A 16,958-nucleotide genomic window follows, 5' to 3' on the forward strand; every position below is an offset into this window, starting at 1 on the left:
ACCAGGAACCAAACCAGGAGCCAGACCAGAAACCAAACCAGGATCCAGAGGTCAGGAACCAAACCGGGAACCACATCAGGAGCCAGAACAGAAACCAAACCAGGAACCAGGCCAGGAACCACACCAGAAACCAGACCAGAAACCAAACCAGGAGCCAGACCAGGAACCAAACCAGAAACCAAACCAGGAGCCAGACCAGGAACCAAACCAGAAACCAAACCAGGAGCCAGACCAGGAACCAAACCAGGAGCCAGACCAGAAACCAAACCAGGATCCAGAGGTCAGGAACCAAACCGGGAACCACATCAGGAGCCAGACCAGGAACCACACGAGGAGCCAGAACAGAAACCAAACCAGGAACCACACCAGGAGCCAGAACAGAAACCAAACCAGGAGCCAGACCAGAAACCAAACCAGGAACCAAACCAGGAACCAAACCAGAAACCAAACCAGGAGCCAGACCAGGAACCAGAAGAAGACCTGTCAGATGGTTTGTTTCTGTTCTGCTGCTGATCCATCCATTTTTCTATATCATCCTCTTTATTATAGTCAAAATGTATACTATTTGATAAATCATAACAGGTTTTTTACCTTTTTTTTTAATCCATGAAAAAAAGTCATTCAAAACCCTTTATTAGAATCCAACAATGAATCATTAATTAACAGTGAATCAGGACCTGTGATTTACACTGAGGTCATTTCCAGGTACGAGCTCGGAGCTGTGTCACGTCAGCTCAGTTTCTGCGCCGATGATCCTCTGCTGTTTGTGCGTCTGTCAGCTGACAGTTGAACTGGTCTCTGAAGGCTTCCAGCAGGTGAGGGATGGTTTCCTCCACGCTAACGTCTCTGTGCAACTCAGCGCTCAGCGACGTCACTCCTTTACCTTCGATGCCACACGGTACGATGTGGCTGAACCACGACATGTCGGTGTTACAGTTTAGAGCTAAACCGTGAGATGTGATGTATCGACCACAGTGGATTCCTGAAAATGACAAGAAAACAACGTTCATAAGCTTGATAAGGAAGCTCTGTATCCAAGATTGTATCATTTCTCAGAGAATCACGTCATCGCTTTAACCCAAGCTTCTACTCACCTGACTGTTTTTTTTGTCATTTACAAATATAACTGAACTTTTTAATAATGTATAATAATATAAAGTGAAGTAAACTCACTTTCAGATCAAATGTTTCAAACATATTAACCTTTGTAGAACTACAACATGAATGTGTTAAATGAGAGTGAAGTGTTGTCATACCGACGGCACACACTTTGTTGTCACCAACCCAAACTCCAGTATGAGGCGACGTTGACGCTTCAACACCAAACCTGCTGCAGACGGAGATGATGGTTTTCTCCAGCTGGCAAACGTACCAGCGAACACTCTGAGAAAACACAGCAGGGATTCAAACTGTGTCCAGTCACATTTACCAATATTAAAGTGCAGACTCAATCAGCTCAGACCTTCTTGAAGCTGCCCAGGTTCAGGACGGGGTAGCAGACCAGCTGTCCCGGGCCGTGAAAGGTGATGAGACCCCCTCTGTTGGTCCGGTGGACATCTGCCCCCAGTAGGCGGAGTTGGTCCAGCAGGGGGGCAGGGTAGGGTTTATGGCGGATCCCAGTGGTGTAAACTGGTGGGTGCTGACAGAGCAACAGTGCGTGAGCTGGACCGGACAGATGCCGGTTCACATAGACCTGCTGCAACCGCAAAGCCTCCTGATAGGTGACCAGGCCCAGACGGACCACCTCCACCACCGGCCTGATGCCCTGCATCCAGGAACCAGACCAGGAACCAGACCAGACCAGACTAGATCCAAAACTAACACATCAGGTGAGTTAACATGCTGATCTCATACAAGATAAGACACCAGCTGGTTTCTACGGAGGTTGTAAAAGTAGTTCATCACAGTCAGATTAACGGATTGTAGTTGATAGCAAATTATTTCTGATAGATCATCATAACTTTACTTGTTAAAAACGGCCTTAAATCGTGCATATAATCAATTACATCATAATTATTCAATTATATTGATGATAAACTGATATTTTACAAATCAATAATTTCGACAAATGAACCCATTAATAAATAATGAATTAAATTGATAATACATTTTAATTAAAATATTAGTGTTTCAGAGTGTTGGAATATAAACGGACAGAAAATGAATGTGTATAAAGTAAAAGATAATAAAAAAGACATGAAACTGCAGCAGTTTAATCCGGGTTAAACCGGTTTAAATCTGTTTAGACTGAAGTTTTTACCTGAATCCTCACTGACACTGCGCCGCCATCTTTCTTCTTCTTCTTCTGTCATATCAGTGTGTACTTCCGGTATGTAAGAAAAAAGCCTTTCAGAATAAAACTTGTCGGGTTCATTTGTTTCAGTCAGTCTTCTCTCACTGTTGCCCCATACTCTCTTTAGTATGTTGTTTTATAATATTAATCATCCATAATCACTTTTAGAAATGTATAACGGTTATAATGCTCTGACAAGTAGCTCATGTTTTACTGTGAAATCTCTGAACAGGAAACAAGTGATGCAATTATTTTGATGTTACTTTCAACAATACAATATTAATGTTTGTTTCCGCCGGATGTTCGTCACTTGTTTTACAGACCTTTCATTATGTTCTATAATCATATCGTTTTCATACAATGAATCAAATTAATCATATACAGTGGTTTTATTTTGAAGCTCTACCAGAGCGGGCTCGCGCCATGTTGTGCCGTGGTTGGCGGGCTGCTCACTTCCGGTGGCGGCAGGGCGGGGTTTGTTGTGAGCGGACCTGAGAGAGGACACTCAGCAGGAACATGGCGGCCGCTCGGTCCGCTGAACGGCCCGGGACCGCGGCCAGCGCCGCCGCCGGCAGGTCCCGGTCCGGAGCTGCGAGCGGCCCCGGGTCGAGTCCACCGGAGGACGAGGGGACCAAGTGCGCGGCGTGTGCGGAGGGTCCGTCCGGGGGCAGCCCGCCCTGCGGACACCCGGCCTGTCCGCTCTGCCGGGCCCGGAGACACCCAGCCACCGAGGAGCGGCTCCGGAGGAGGAGTGACCCCGAGAAGAGCAGCAGCAGGACGGGCAGGAGAGGTCGGTGTTCACCGGGGAGAGGGAGGCGGACATTCCGCTCAGTCAGCTCCGTGTTTGAATCTGAGCCGCAGACAAGAACCACAACATGGAGGAGTTTCCCTCAGAAACTTTACTTCTACCAGACTGAGGCCTCGGTCCGGTCCGAGGGATCCGGTTCAATCAGTCTGTTTACACCGGATTTAATCTGGAGATTTGATCCGATTAGTTAATCGGACTTCAAATTTTGATCTGATCGAATGAGAAGATTTGATCTGATTGGATCTGAATGAATGGATCTGATTGGATCTGATTGGATCTGAATGGATCTGAATGAATGGATCTGATTGGATCTGATTGGATCTGAATGGATCTGATTGGATCTGAATGAATGGATCTGATTGGATCTGAATGGATCTGATTGGATCTGATTGGATCTGAATGAATGGATCTGAATGGATCTGATTGGATCTGAATGGATCTGAATGAATGGATCTGATTGGATCTGAATGGATCTGATTGGATCTGAATGAATGGATCTGATTGGATCTGAATGGATCTGATTGGATCGGTTGGTGATGAATCAGTCCCACTGATGAGAACTTGTCCAGACATGTGCAGCTGAAGGAGGAGCTGATGGTTCGAATGTGTTTCTGTATGTTCTTCATTGTGAGAAGGACCCTGAGTTCTTTAGTTCAGTTTTAATTTACACTTAAATTATTCACTTTTACATTTTTATTTTTTAATGATCTTGAGTCTTTTTGATGAGCTTAAGTTTCTGTAGAGAAAGACTCTGCTTCCTAAACCTTACACAAATATTCACTCTGAAATGATCTTAGCATGTAGCATATAAATGAAATAATATTACTGCTGATTACTCAAATGAAGATTTAGTTTGATGAAGAATTAGAAATCACAATTACATTATGTTTAGAAATAAGAAATCCTGCTTTAGTTTAATAAATAATTATAGCTGCCCGCATCCGTTTCAAAACACTAGTACTTGGTACTGTGCTGGGGACGGATCGGGTCCAGTCCACACCCAGGACATGGTCAAACCTCACAGCCCGTCCACTCCGCTCTGCATCAGCCAATCAGCTGCTCCCTCACTGTGAGGGACAGCTGTCACTCAACAACATCACCACTGTTTGTTGTCCTGGCTCCTAAACGGTGGAACCAGCTCCACATGGACATGAGGACAGGAAGTCCACACATCTTCCTCCAGACTGAAGACACTTCTCTTCAGACTAAACCTTGGTGAAGAAGATGATGTTTAATAACCATCGTCAACTCTGGTGTTTATATTCAAAGATAAATCATAAAATTAAGTTAAGTTGCACTTACATGTTGCACTTTGTAGTTTGGCTTCATGAAGTTAATTTACCGACTTGATTCTTGTTGTTCTGGGTTTGTTCCTCGTGGTTGATGCATCGATACAATATCAATGTTTGTTTCCGCCGGTTGATAAAAGCATCGGCTAAATGTTATGTAATGTGTCATTCTTACAGATGTGTGTGTGCGTGTTATTATAACAGGTGTGTGTGTGTGTGTGTGTGTGTGTCTTTGCAGAGTTCTTTGTGTGTCCTGCTCTCTTCGCTAAGTCAGCTGACGTTTCATCAGGAGCAAGCGGGAAACACAAGGTGAGCGAGGACGAACGGTGTCAGGGTTCATGACTTCTGACCTGACGTACCTCTTCTGATTGGTTCGTGTGCTTTATGTTGTGTTTCCTGATCTGATTGATCGATGAAATACAGCAGAGCTCGTGGTCAGGTTGTGTGTTGAACTCTAATCTTGACGTTGATTAACTGCAGCAGATTCTCTGTGTGAGACTGTAACTGTCGTCGTATGTTGTGTTTCAGCTGCTGTTGTGTGACGACAGAGAAGAGTTTAGGAGACGTAAAGACGACTCACTGCGACGTGACGGCATTGTGAGTCTGACTCTTGTATTTAACATGTTCAGTCCAGGAGAGTGACAGTTAAACATGAAGGGTTTGTCTTCTTAGGGAGTTCTGTCGGATTCCGAGAACGAGGAGCCTATCAGGAAGATCAGGAACGTCTCTGCCTTCGTCCGGAAAACCAAAGCCTCGTTAGTTGTTGCTGGGTGAGCAGAACCATAGAATCATTAGGAGTCGTGCAGCTTAAACACCCGACTGTAACAAACTGTGGTTTTGATGCCCTGACCTGTATTTGTCCCTCAGTGGTGCTCAGAGGAGTCGAAGCTGCACCGACCCGGTGGAGGTAGGAGGAGGGAAACTGAAGGTCACCGCTCAGCCGGCCATGATGGACCAGGTACAACCCCTGATCTGAGAGCAGCTGTTTAGGAGCCGTGTTCTCAGCTCACGGTCATCTTCTTTTGTCCCTCAGGTGTTTTACAGCCGCTGTGATCGAATCTCCAGATATTTACACTTGGAGCTGCACAGATTAGTTGATTAGCTGAAGTTCCATCAGACATGAAAACATGATAATGCTTTTAATGAGTGAGGGGAAAGGTCACAGTTCAGGTGTTGGATTGTTTGAGTGAGTCCTGTGTGAACTCATATGAACTCCCCTGTAACTGTCTCTTCTTGTTGTCAGGTCGGGATCAGTCACAGCTACACGGCAGGAATCCTTCTCTCCTCTGAGAATAGTCGCTCCGTCTCGGCTCCGATCGCTGCTCCTGACCGGAGGCTCACCTGGCGAGCTGTGATCACATCATCGTCATCATCTTCCACTCCTCTGGTCCTCCCTCTGCCTCAGCCCGAGCGCTCCATCAGCCCTGAGAGCAATGACAGCATCTCAGAAGAGCTCAACCACTTCAAGCCCATCGTCTGCTCGCCGTGCACGCCGCCCAAACGTCTCCCAGACGGCCGTCTGTTGGAACCCACCATTGTTAAGTCCACGCCTCGGAATCTGACCCGCGGCCTGCAGAAATCCACCAGCTACGAGGCCAGTCCTGCTGTGCTTCAGAAGTGGAGACAGATCGAGCTTGATCGCCAGAATCTCAAAGTGAACTCCAAGGCCACGCTGACCAGCCCCATCACAGAGGTCCACAACAAGACCAGCGTCGGCGAGGATGCCACAAAGACTCGTGTGTCTTCTGCAGGAGACGGGCTGACATCCACCAACAAGAGGAGGCTGCTCTTCGATCCTCCAGCCGGAGACACGGACACCTTCCAGAAACAGTCCGTGATGATCCGGGTACCTGCTATCCGCTACAGCAGTGATGCAACTTTCAGAGGAAGTTCAGACTATGAATCGACAGTCGCAGTTCCTGAATCCTGCAGCGCGGGGGTGGTGTTTAGTCGAAAACAATCATTCTCCCCATATTCTAAGAACTCTGGTTTCCAGTCATGTAAATTAGTGCCAAAGGACTCGCAGAGTCCCAGGAAAGAGTCTGACAGTACCATCCACAACCAGTCTACCTCAAGGAGGGGCAAGAAGAGGAAGCAGAAGACGAAGCACCTGGACTCAGACCGCGACGCTGACATGAAGAGGAGCCGGCCCGGCAGCCAGGACGCCTTCGACGAGCGGTACATCTGTCAGATCCAGCAGGAGCGCCAGGACCGGGTCCTCGCCCTAAAGCTGCAGAGACAGTTTGACCTGGAGAACCAGACTGTCAACCGCAGGAGGAGCCCCGACACGTACTTCCTGCGATCCTGGATGTCCAATCAGAACCGCAGGAGGCGTGGTCTAAGGAGATCCCGACGAATCAACAAGAAGTACTAAAAAGGATTTGTCTGCTGACTCAGCACAATGTCAGACAGGAAGTGGTTCAAATATGCAAAGTGATGAGAGGTTTGATGAGTATGAATGTTTTTCAATCGTTGTCTCAGCAGCGACAAGTTTAATGTCCTGAACATGTTTTATTTTCTTTGCACCAGCAAATCACCAAAAACTGACTCAGTGAGACCAAGGTGAAAATAATCCGCTGCGATAGAAACACATCGTCATGACGACCCAACACAGATCACTGATTCATTTTACATTAAACTGATGTTGCAGCAATAATTGATGGTAACTGATCAATGATCAATAAACAGTTTATCATTTGTCTTCACTGTTCCATCAAACAGACGCCGCTTAAAGACAGAACCATTTTCACTGTTGATTCACCTGCACGTTATATTTCATCAACTTCATTGAAACATCACCGATGGTTGGAAACGATCAAACAGTATCAAAATAAAAACCTGTGGATCGTCTGTTGAGCCGATGTGTAACAACAAAGACAACTTGGGCCTCCTGTGTCTGAGGCACAAGTTGTGCATGTGTCCAAGAAATGCTATAGACACATGGAACAGTAGGGGGCAGTGTAGTTTACGATCTGAGTGCTGTGTTGCGCCCTCTAGTGGGATAATCATGTAACATGTAATACACAGTATGCAAACACACTGTTACGAGGCTCATCATTATGCAGACTTTGCTCCTCTGATGTTTTCTAATCATCACACTTAGAACTGATCTTTATAAAAACCTGCTGAATTCATATTTATGTTCCTGGATAAACGGGGCGTCGCATCTTCTGCAACAAAGAAGTTAAAGCACTGTGTTATGTCGTCATCTGGGGGAAGAACTTCCGTCTGCAGGAGTGTGTCTTTATTTGTCTCTCGCTCTTCACACAAACTGACAATCACATTTATTAAGTTATTAATCGATAGTGCAGGATCATGAATCTGGATCATTCAGGTCACTAACCCTGATGTCCTGACTGCGTCTCGTGTGTAGCAGGTGAACTTTGTGCTCACAAAATGTTGGACTTTTTTTCAATGTGTTGAAACGTGTCTCATACACTCGACGTATCAAACAAACACAAACTAAACTTCAGTTCTGTTCAGGTCCTAATAACCTCGGATCAGTGCTGGTGTTGATTGTTGATGTGTAAAGTGAGGCAGGTCAGCGTGCGGGGACAGCTCGGAACATAGTGGAAACCCGACAGTTCGTGAATGCATCTATTGTATTAACCAAATTAACCGACATGAGCAAGAGTAAGTCAACTAGAGTTCGTAAATGTCGGTTTTGATCATTTTCGGTGGATTGCCAAATGGTTACTGTAGTCCAGACGGAGATTCACCTCATTACTCTGCAGGAGAGAAAGTCATGTGACAGGACGAGCGAGCCTCATTGGTAGTTGTGATGAAATAATTCAGTGGAAGCAGGAAGTGAGATAACTTGTCGTATTGGCGTTCTGTGAAGCGAACACTAACCTGAGCTAAGGTTAGACCTCAGCAGCTGATTACTTTTTTATAAAAAGAAAATACATCTTGTTTTGTTAAATCATCAGTGAAAACACCATCTTAAATCTGACAAGAAACAGGAAATGACCTCAACTGTTTAGTTAAATAGTTTCTGTTTATTTTACTGTCGATCGATTCATTGATTAATGATATATTGACTATAGATTATTGAAACAGATTGTTGATAGATTATGTTAAATATTGAAAAGAGCTAAATATAGCTACGTGAGGCTAAAGTGGATTTAATCAGAGTTGAGATTAAAGTAAAAAAGCTGAGTTTGTTTCTGATGAATTTGCCGATGAAGTTTATCTGACAGCGACCCAGAGATAAAGTGGAGCCGAGGGAACGCAACTTTATTAAAGAAACAGTCACAGAAAACGTCTCAACGCTTCAACCTTCATCAGTTGATTTTAAAATGTAAAAACAAACCAAATGTAATAAGTTGTTTTACTGTGTAATGTGATCACATGACTTCCTCTCAGCTGCCTCCTGTTTCTGAGTGACATGAATATCTGATGATTGATGATTGACAGTCTGTGTGTCTGATGGAGCTGAAGGGCTTTTTCTCCCCTGATGATACTGATATGCACATTTTCTAAAGTAGGTGTGAAGCTTTGATGGTTGAGTTGATGCAGTGTTTTCATGCTGAGTGCCAAACCACCACAGACGGATGGACCATGTTTCTATAGTGATTCACTAGTTTTATATGACGGCGAGGAGGAGACCAAGAAAAACTAAATGACCTGAGACCACTGTGTGTCCTGTCCTTCTTGCATCTCAACCTACATGTACACACGTTTATCATCTACACACACACTGAATCTGACAGTGTTACAGACACGTGGGTACAAATAAATAAGTAATAGTAATAAATACTTGTGTCCACTTCCTCCAGAAATTGAGCCGATACAAACGCTGCCATCTTGTGCTATTAAAGCCAAATTAGAGGTCCCTCCCATACACTAGCTTAACCAATCCTGAGTCAGTGTCAGCTGTCAATCATGACGGCTCAGCCTGTTTTTATATAATCAAATAACTAAATAAAACCAAACTGATCAGAAACATGAACAAACATCAGTGAGATAAGAACGACCTGAAATGACAGAAATCGTCTTTGACAAACATTTATTTAACGTCTACTTTGATTTTTTAGTTTGGTCCCTGTCCCATCTATGGAAGCCCATTTCCACCACTGTGATGAAGACAATAAAAATCCTGTTTCTCATTATTATGATTAGTATCTATAGATTCTGACTGGGAAGCCATGGTCGAGAGACTGCGGTCAAGCAGCCGCCTCGTGTTTCAAACATCACAACAACCGACTGTTGTTTCTCGCGTGCGCAATTGATTGCACATTTACGGTATTCGTTGTGAAGCGGTTCTGAGGTTAAGAGCAGTTTTTTCCTCAAAGTGCTGACACTGTAGTTTTTGAGTTATCCTGTGTCAAGGTCCCCCCCACAGAACAAGAATGAGCTTCTTCTGCTGTATTTGATGAAGGATAAAAAGCTTTTTTACCATAAGTTCTGCATGAAACTGATATAGTTGGACTACTAGTTAGACTACTGCCACAAATACTATCAAGTACTCCAAATGTGTACTTTTTGAATAATCCTCTGTCAAAAGGACAAAGCCTATCCTATCAAAAGATAACACTCAGATTCCTGACGTTGGTAAATGCCAGGGTCTGTCTGCGGGAGTGTGTGTGTGTGTGTGTGTGTGTGTGTGTGTGTGTGTGCTCGTCTCTGTCCCTCTTCACACAAACTGATAATCACATGTATTTAGTCATTAATCGATGAAGACGGATCCTGTCTCCGGATCGTTCCGTCACTGTAACCCTGATGTCCTGACTGTGCGCGTCACGTCTCGTGTTGTGTGGAGCGGGGGCCGCGTGCACACGGTGTTTGAACACGTGTCTCATGGACTCAAACCAACACAAAGTAAACGTCCGTCCCGTACGTGTCTTACTAAGTCGTGATCAGTGCTGGTGCTTATTGTTAAAGTGTAAAGTGAGGAGGGAACCGACACACACAGGACGACCGGACCTTTAGTGAGCGTCTGTTCTGATCCCGGAGCAGCAGCACCTCGCGAAGACAACGACCGGTGGACAGAACGGGACTCGGTGGACAGAACGGGACTCGGTGTCTCTGTCTCTGTATCGATGCATAGTCGCCCACGTGCCGGACCACGCCCCCCTGCTCTGCGGCGCCCCGCCCACAGCCGCGATCTCATAATTATGAGATACAGGAGTTTTATTTTCTTCATCACGTTGGGCTTCCGTACCCATCAGCTAACACGGAGGAGCAGGTTTACTTTATATATATATTCATATATCACACTGATATGTTTCTGTTTCGGTGATGAAGGTTTGTTTTGATCAGTGATTGTTGATGTTTGGCTTTTTTCATTCACTTCCTGTTTCTAACGTTTCTTGCGCACGCGCACGCTGCACGGCCACGCGGACGCTGGAAACGTCAGTCGTCGCTGAAGCGCCCCTGAGCCAATCAGAAGCGTCCAGGTCAGAGGAGGAGAAGATGGCGGCTGCAGCATCGAGGAGCGGGAGGAACGGGCTGCTGGAGAAGGTACAGAACACACGCGGGCTCCTCCGGTTGATCCAGGTCAAAGGTTCGAGTCTGTGTCTGAGGTCAAAGGTCACAGTGTCTCCGCTAAGACACCAGCTGTGAGCAGCTCTGCTGAGAGCCTGCCGTTAGCATGCTAATGCTAACAGGCTGCAGTCTGTAGAAGTGAGGACGATGTTTAAACTGTTAAAAGATCTTTTCGTGTTTAATTTAACTCGACTATGACGTGTTGGAGCCGCAGAGTCACAATGTGACGTCACTGTGAAACAAGCAGGAACATCACATACCTTTGTTTGAACCAAATAGCTGTTATACGTGACGGCACTTCCGGTGTCTGATGAGCCCCATACGTCACTGAACAGGAAGTAACAGACACGTCAACTGTACGTCACGCCGCCTTCCGTTACACCCCAAATAACCCGAGTTGATAAGCACAGGAACAATGTTTACGTTAGCTAGCTAAACACTGTTAGCAAAACCAGTTCATAATAACGCATAACGTGGTATTTCACGCATACTAAGGCCGTGGTAACACGTACACAGACAGTACTATGTACAACACATTTAATAACAAAAGTGCTTATAAACAGTAAAAACTACTGTTGATACTCAGTGCAGCCATCTTGGATTTGAACTCGGGTGGCGAGATTCCTCCGAATTTCAGAGCCGAAATTCCAAGTTCCGAAATGTGCTGGAACGTTGCATCAGTTCCGAGGCTGAGTGTTAAACTGATGTCGTCACAGGCGTGAAACTTTCTAACGCGTCCTTTAATTCCAGAGAAACAAACCGGTGGATCCTCCCTTGCTCTTAATATCCCAGGATTCAAAGACTAGTGGTTTTTCTAGGAGGGGCTGGGGCTGGCAGTCGTGAGTATCACGCTTCAACTGAACCCAGCAGCTAACGGTACTCCTGCAGAACAAACTCGTACTTTCTCGCCGTGTCCAACTTCAGCTCTACAGCAATAAGGGCCGGACGAGCTGGTGACGTCGATCAAGGAAGTCCTCATTCACGAAGAAGATGGTTTCTGTGAACCATGTAGACGGCGTCTCCAAACGATTTTAGCTAAACTGAGATACACTTAATGACTGTTGAAAATACAGTTTGATTTCATTGATGTGATGAAGTCAGACTCAATCAAACTGTTAAAAACTGTTGATCAATTTTCAGTTTAATATTAAAAACTGTCGATAAATATTCTTTCCAAATCTTCTGTTTATTTTCTTCATTCTACTTCGATAAATTTTTGTTTTCTGGTTATTTATTAAGTGAATAGTTAAACTTTAGGAGTTTGATAACAATATATTAGGAAATAATGATACTATAAATATATAATCTATACTAAATTATATGATTTAGAATATCATATGTATATATGATCACAATAATACATATCAGTATTAGAAGAGTTTTTCTCTCTAAGTGAACGGATTCAGAGTGATTGTGATTTAACTTGTTTAAGAGTCGTTAACGTTTCACTGATTCTGTTTTCACAGAGTATATAATATACAATAATTATAGTTATTGACAGACTGAAGAACTCTTTTTTTCCTCAGTTAAATTGTTAAATCAGAGTTTGATCCGTCAGAGGGCCCTAGTGGTCCGGTGTGGTCAAAGCACTGCAGCCACTTGTTTATAAATGTTCAATGTCATCTGTTCGTTTATGAAACGTGTAGAAATATTTTATGTTCACTTGTGTAATTATGTTTTTTCTTTATTTGAGGCAAATTTCAGAAGAGATTCTGATAAAGTTTAATCTAATTGGGTGTTTTTTTTTTCCAGTGGAGGATCGATGAGAAACCAGTAAAGATCGATAAATGGGACGGAGCAGCTGTGAAGAATTCTCTGGACGACGCTGCCAAGAAGGTTTGAATTTCGTTCAGTAAAGTTCTTTCCAAATCCGTTCATCGTAAACACGAAGCCCATCAGTGTCAGCATGATGATGTCACATCCTGTGAACAGGAAGTGATAAAAAAATACTGTAGATTGAAGATGTCACTTTAAATTAGTGAAAGGTTGATGACATCATCATGTGATATGACCTTTGTCTTTCTTGTGTCCGTTTGTCCTCCTGCTGCTGCGCCCCCTGCAGGTGTTGTTGGAGAAGTTCGGTTACGTGGAGAACTTCCAGCTGGTGGATGGGCGTCTGATGATCTGCACCGTTTCCTGTTTGTTTGCCATGTTGGCGCTGGTGTGGGATTATTTACACCCGTTCCCTGAGTCCAGACCCGTGTTAGCCTGCTGCGTCATCTCATATCCTTCAACCACAGTATATATATATATTGGGGGGGGGGGTGTGTGCTGTGGTTGTGTTGTATCATTCTTTAACTCGTCTTCATCACGTACTTCATCATGATGGCCGTCCTTACTGTCTACACGTCGTATAAAGAGAAGAACATTTTCCTGGTGGCTCTGAACAGAGATCCAACTGGAATGGATCCAGATCACATGTGGCAGCTCTCCTCCTCCCTCAAACGGTCAGTGATCAATGATCAGCTCCACTGAACAGGTCTGAGATCAGCTTCATCCTCAACAAAAACTCTTTGATCATGTTGGAGTAAAAAGATTTTTTACACATTGAAATGAAGTAATCGGATTACTCTGACTGACAGTAACAATACTCTGTGGTGAAGAGGCGTGAACTCTGACCTCATGTGTTTGTGTTTCAGGTTTGATGACCAGTACACGCTCAGAGTTTCCTTCACAGACGGGAAGTCGAAGAACTCGAGGGAAACGGAGTTCACCAGGTCGGTGTCGGCATTCTTCGACATCAACGGAACGCTGGTGATGGACCAGTTTGAAAAGTCTGTTTCCAAACTGCACGACACGCTCGCCATGGACAAGAAAACAAAATAAATCAGCACAACGTCGTCGGAGGAAGGTGTGAGAGGCTCCTCAGTTTATTGGTTCTCATCTCGTTAAAATCTGCTGTACTCAAAGAGTCTGTGATGCCACATGTGGTTGTTTGTAACCTTAGTAACTGTGTGTCATCGGGTAAAAACATTTTGTGATTCTTCAGAAATCGTGTCTCATTGTTTCGTGTCTAAAGCTGCGAGTTGTTCAGCTTCTTGTTCTGATTCGTTGGCTCTGACGAGAACCTCTGAACACATCATTTCATTATGTGGTGGTTCACTAAAGGTTAAACGTGATAATGTGTTTTTAATTTCACCCAGAAAGCGTAGAGAAGAAAAAACAGGATTATGAAACGTCTGGAATCGATACTTATGCTTTGAAAGTTTGATGCAGCTTCCTGTGTCTGTGCAGGTTGATTTGTTTCGTTTTTTCAGATATATAGTGAAAACAAATAAAGTTCCTGAATCATTGTCGAATCGCAGGTTTTTCTCATCGTCACTGAAGAAAAGCTCCGCTTTACCATCCTGTTATATTTATTACATTTTTTTGAATGAGTCTTATCTCATTGCTGATGACGTGACATCGTCCTGTCAGGTCGTCACGTGACATCAGCAGCAGCTCATTGGATAAAATGTGTAAAATGTGTCGTCAGCGTTATTAAAATAACATGAACACGTGTTCCCTCGTCAATCACAACTCGGCACATCACTGGTGGGCGGAGCCGTTCGGTGAACAACGAGCCGCCGTCGGCTGTCACCGACGTTTTTGTACAGGAGAGTTTGACGATGATGTTAAAGACGGACTGAATATTGAGTTGGTGGTTTCCTGCTCCTCCTCCCTCCCCTCCCTCCCCTCCTCCTTCTCCACCTCCCTCCCTCCCCTCCCCTCCTCCTTCTCCTCCTTCTCCTCCACCCTCCCCTCCCTCCCCTCCTCCTCCTTCTCCTCCACCCTCTCCTCCTTCTCCTCCACCCTCCCCTCCCTCCCCTCCTCCTCCTTCTCCTCCACCCTCTCCTCCTTCTCCTCCCTCCCCTCCCTCCCCTCCTCCTCCTCCCTCCCTGATGGAAGTGTTGATGCCTTACAAAAGGAAGTGACTGAATGTTGACCAAACTTTTATTTAGAATGTTTTGTGTTTGTTTCAGTGGAAACTTTTTGTCACGACAGTAAAGATCATGTTACTAAAAGAGAATCCAGTGTTTTCTTGTTGTTCTGCAGCTCAGCCACAAGGTGGAGCTGTTGAAGAAGGAAGTGAAGGTTCAGTCTGAAATGAAAGAGAAGAAGAAACAATAACTGAAGAGTCTGAAATCAACATGAAATCAATATGTTGAATAATAAGTGAAACAGAGAAAAGTAAATACTGTTGCAATCAATCAATCAAATTTTATTTGTATAGCCCATATTCACAAATCACAATTTGTCTCATGGGCTTTACACATCAATAACACCTTTGGTCCCGTTCATGCAGACTCCGGTGGATGTTAGTGACGTATCTTCATTTGTGTACCTTTGTGTCATCAGGTGTTCCAGGCTTTTAATTGCAATAGCATTACAAGCCGAACCTGAGGGTACACTGAGGCCAAAGGTAAATCTGACTGTCTACTGACTTGTATGGCAGTACTATGAAAGCCATGTAGCCCGCTCAGTAGGTCAGACATCGTTACCTCTGCGCCTTTTTAAACTAACAAGGTGAGACGTCCTCTGTTCTTAACCCTCAACAAGAGTCAAACTACTAAAACCTTTCACAGGTAAAGAAGGTAGAAACCTCAGAGACACGTGAGGATCCGTCTCCCAGGACGGACACAAGTGAACAGATGTCACGTGTAAAGGAGAACATCAAGATAAAGGTTTTAGCAGCTTTGATAAGAATAAACATTTTGAAGTATAACTGAAGGTCAGTGAATTGATGGATTAATGTCATTAATGGTCAAGTGTCTGAGGAGAAATATTATATATCAAACAGTCCTGCTGCAATCATAGTCCACGATCAGGATCCACCATCAAGATCGGATGCCACTATAGTCCACAGTCATTGTCCACTGCCGCCATTAGGATCCATCATCAGCTGCCACCTCGATCGTGGTCCACCACCAGTATCTGATGCCAACACGATAAAGGATCTGCCTTTATTATCACGATCAGCCAGCACGATACAGAATCTGCCAAACTGGATCCACCATTACGATCTCTGATACGTGATCCACAGATCCTAATCCACGATGTGGCCACAGCCGCGGCCCTGGATCTGTGGACGATAAGGCAAAGGGACTCCGGGGAAGAAGTCAAGTCAGTAACATGTAGTGATGGGATATGAATTACTTTGATGTGATAAAGATTGAGAAGAGGAAGGAGAAGCTGGAAAGAGAAGCTCCGAGTGTCATGTGTCCCCCGACCTTCTAGACCTATAGCAGCAGAACTAAGATCAGGTCTAAGACAAACCTGGACCGGCTCTAACTATAAGCTTTATCAAAAAGGAAGGTTTTAAGCCTACTCTTAAACGTACAGATGGTGTCTGCCTCCCGAACTGAAAGTGGGAGATGATTCCACAGGAGAGGAGCTTGATGCTGAAGCTCTGGCTCCTATTCTACTTTTAGAGACTTTAGGGACGACAGCCTGAATTCTGGGAGCGCAGTGCTCTAGTGGGTTGATAAGGTACTAACAGCTCCTTAAGGTATAATGGTGCCATATTGTTAAGGGCCTTGAAGGTGAGGAGGAGAATTTTAAATTCTATTCTAGATTTAACCGGAAGCCAGTGTAGCGAAGCTAACACAGGAGACATGTGCTCTCTGTTCCTGGTTCTCTTCAGGACACGTGCTGCAGCATTTAGGACAAGCTGCAGAGTCTTTAACGACTTCCTGCTGGAGCCTGATAATAAGGAATTACAATAATCCAGTCTGGATGGAACAAAGGCCTGGACTAGTTTTTCTGCATCTTTTTGAGAAAGGACATGTCTGATTTTGGAGATATTACGCAAGTGGAAGAAGGCGGTCCTAGAAATTAGTTTTAAGTGTGAATTAAAGGATAAATCAGGATCGAAGATCACTCCCAAGTTCCTGATGTTTCACTGGAAGCAAAGACGATGTCGTCTAGTGCAGCTTCATCATTAGATAATGTGTCTCTAAGGTGTTTAAGTATTAGAACCTCTGTCTTATCTGAGTTTAATAAGAGAAAATTGCGGGTCATCCAGGTTTTTATGTCCTTGAGACGTGCTTGGAGTTTAGTTATTTGATTACTTTGTTCAGGTTTTATTAACAAGTATAACTGG

At 44.4% G+C, this 16,958-nt stretch overlaps 3 protein-coding genes across 6 annotated transcripts; 2 read left to right on the forward strand and 1 right to left on the reverse strand.

Annotated features, from left to right (window-relative positions):
* Positions 1-620: 620 nt before the first annotated feature.
* Positions 621-2,352, reverse strand: lipt2 (lipoyl(octanoyl) transferase 2). Of its 2 annotated transcripts, none has more exons than XM_034603669.1 (4): positions 2,261-2,352; positions 1,463-1,805; positions 1,257-1,383; positions 621-982 (listed from the first exon to the last, which is right to left on the reverse strand). In XM_034603669.1, the coding sequence occupies exons 2-4, from the start codon at positions 1,769-1,771 to the stop codon at positions 735-737; spliced, it is 684 nt and encodes a 227-aa protein (XP_034459560.1). In that variant the 5' UTR covers positions 1,772-1,805; positions 2,261-2,352; the 3' UTR covers positions 621-734. The 2 variants fall into 2 exon arrangements, with proteins under 2 accessions (XP_034459560.1, XP_034459561.1); XM_034603670.1 differs by having other exon boundaries at positions 1,463-1,817; positions 2,261-2,343.
* A 394-nt stretch (positions 2,353-2,746) lies between these two features.
* rnf169 (ring finger protein 169) lies at positions 2,747-9,025 on the forward strand. Of its 3 annotated transcripts, XR_004615780.1 has the most exons (7): positions 2,747-3,104; positions 4,629-4,699; positions 4,919-4,987; positions 5,063-5,160; positions 5,258-5,348; positions 5,634-6,851; positions 6,882-9,025. XR_004615780.1 is itself a non-coding variant. In XM_034603620.1 (6 exons), exons 1-6 carry the CDS (start codon positions 2,810-2,812, stop codon positions 6,762-6,764), a joined length of 1,755 nt encoding a protein of 584 aa, XP_034459511.1. In that variant the 5' UTR covers positions 2,747-2,809; the 3' UTR covers positions 6,765-9,025. The 3 variants fall into 3 exon arrangements, 2 of the variants coding, with proteins under 2 accessions (XP_034459511.1, XP_034459512.1); XM_034603620.1 differs by having other exon boundaries at positions 5,634-9,025; XM_034603621.1 differs by having other exon boundaries at positions 2,748-3,083; positions 5,634-9,025.
* A 1,680-nt stretch (positions 9,026-10,705) lies between these two features.
* spcs2 (signal peptidase complex subunit 2) lies at positions 10,706-13,853 on the forward strand. Its single transcript, XM_034603664.1, has 5 exons — positions 10,706-10,852; positions 12,629-12,712; positions 12,939-13,099; positions 13,189-13,323; positions 13,516-13,853. Exons 1-5 carry the CDS (start codon positions 10,805-10,807, stop codon positions 13,700-13,702), a joined length of 615 nt encoding a protein of 204 aa, XP_034459555.1. The 5' UTR covers positions 10,706-10,804; the 3' UTR covers positions 13,703-13,853.
* The last annotated feature ends 3,105 nt before the right edge of the window (positions 13,854-16,958 follow it).

This window comes from Hippoglossus hippoglossus, chromosome 13 (assembly GCF_009819705.1).
Source record: "Hippoglossus hippoglossus isolate fHipHip1 chromosome 13, fHipHip1.pri, whole genome shotgun sequence".
NCBI lineage: Eukaryota > Metazoa > Chordata > Actinopteri > Pleuronectiformes > Pleuronectidae > Hippoglossus > Hippoglossus hippoglossus.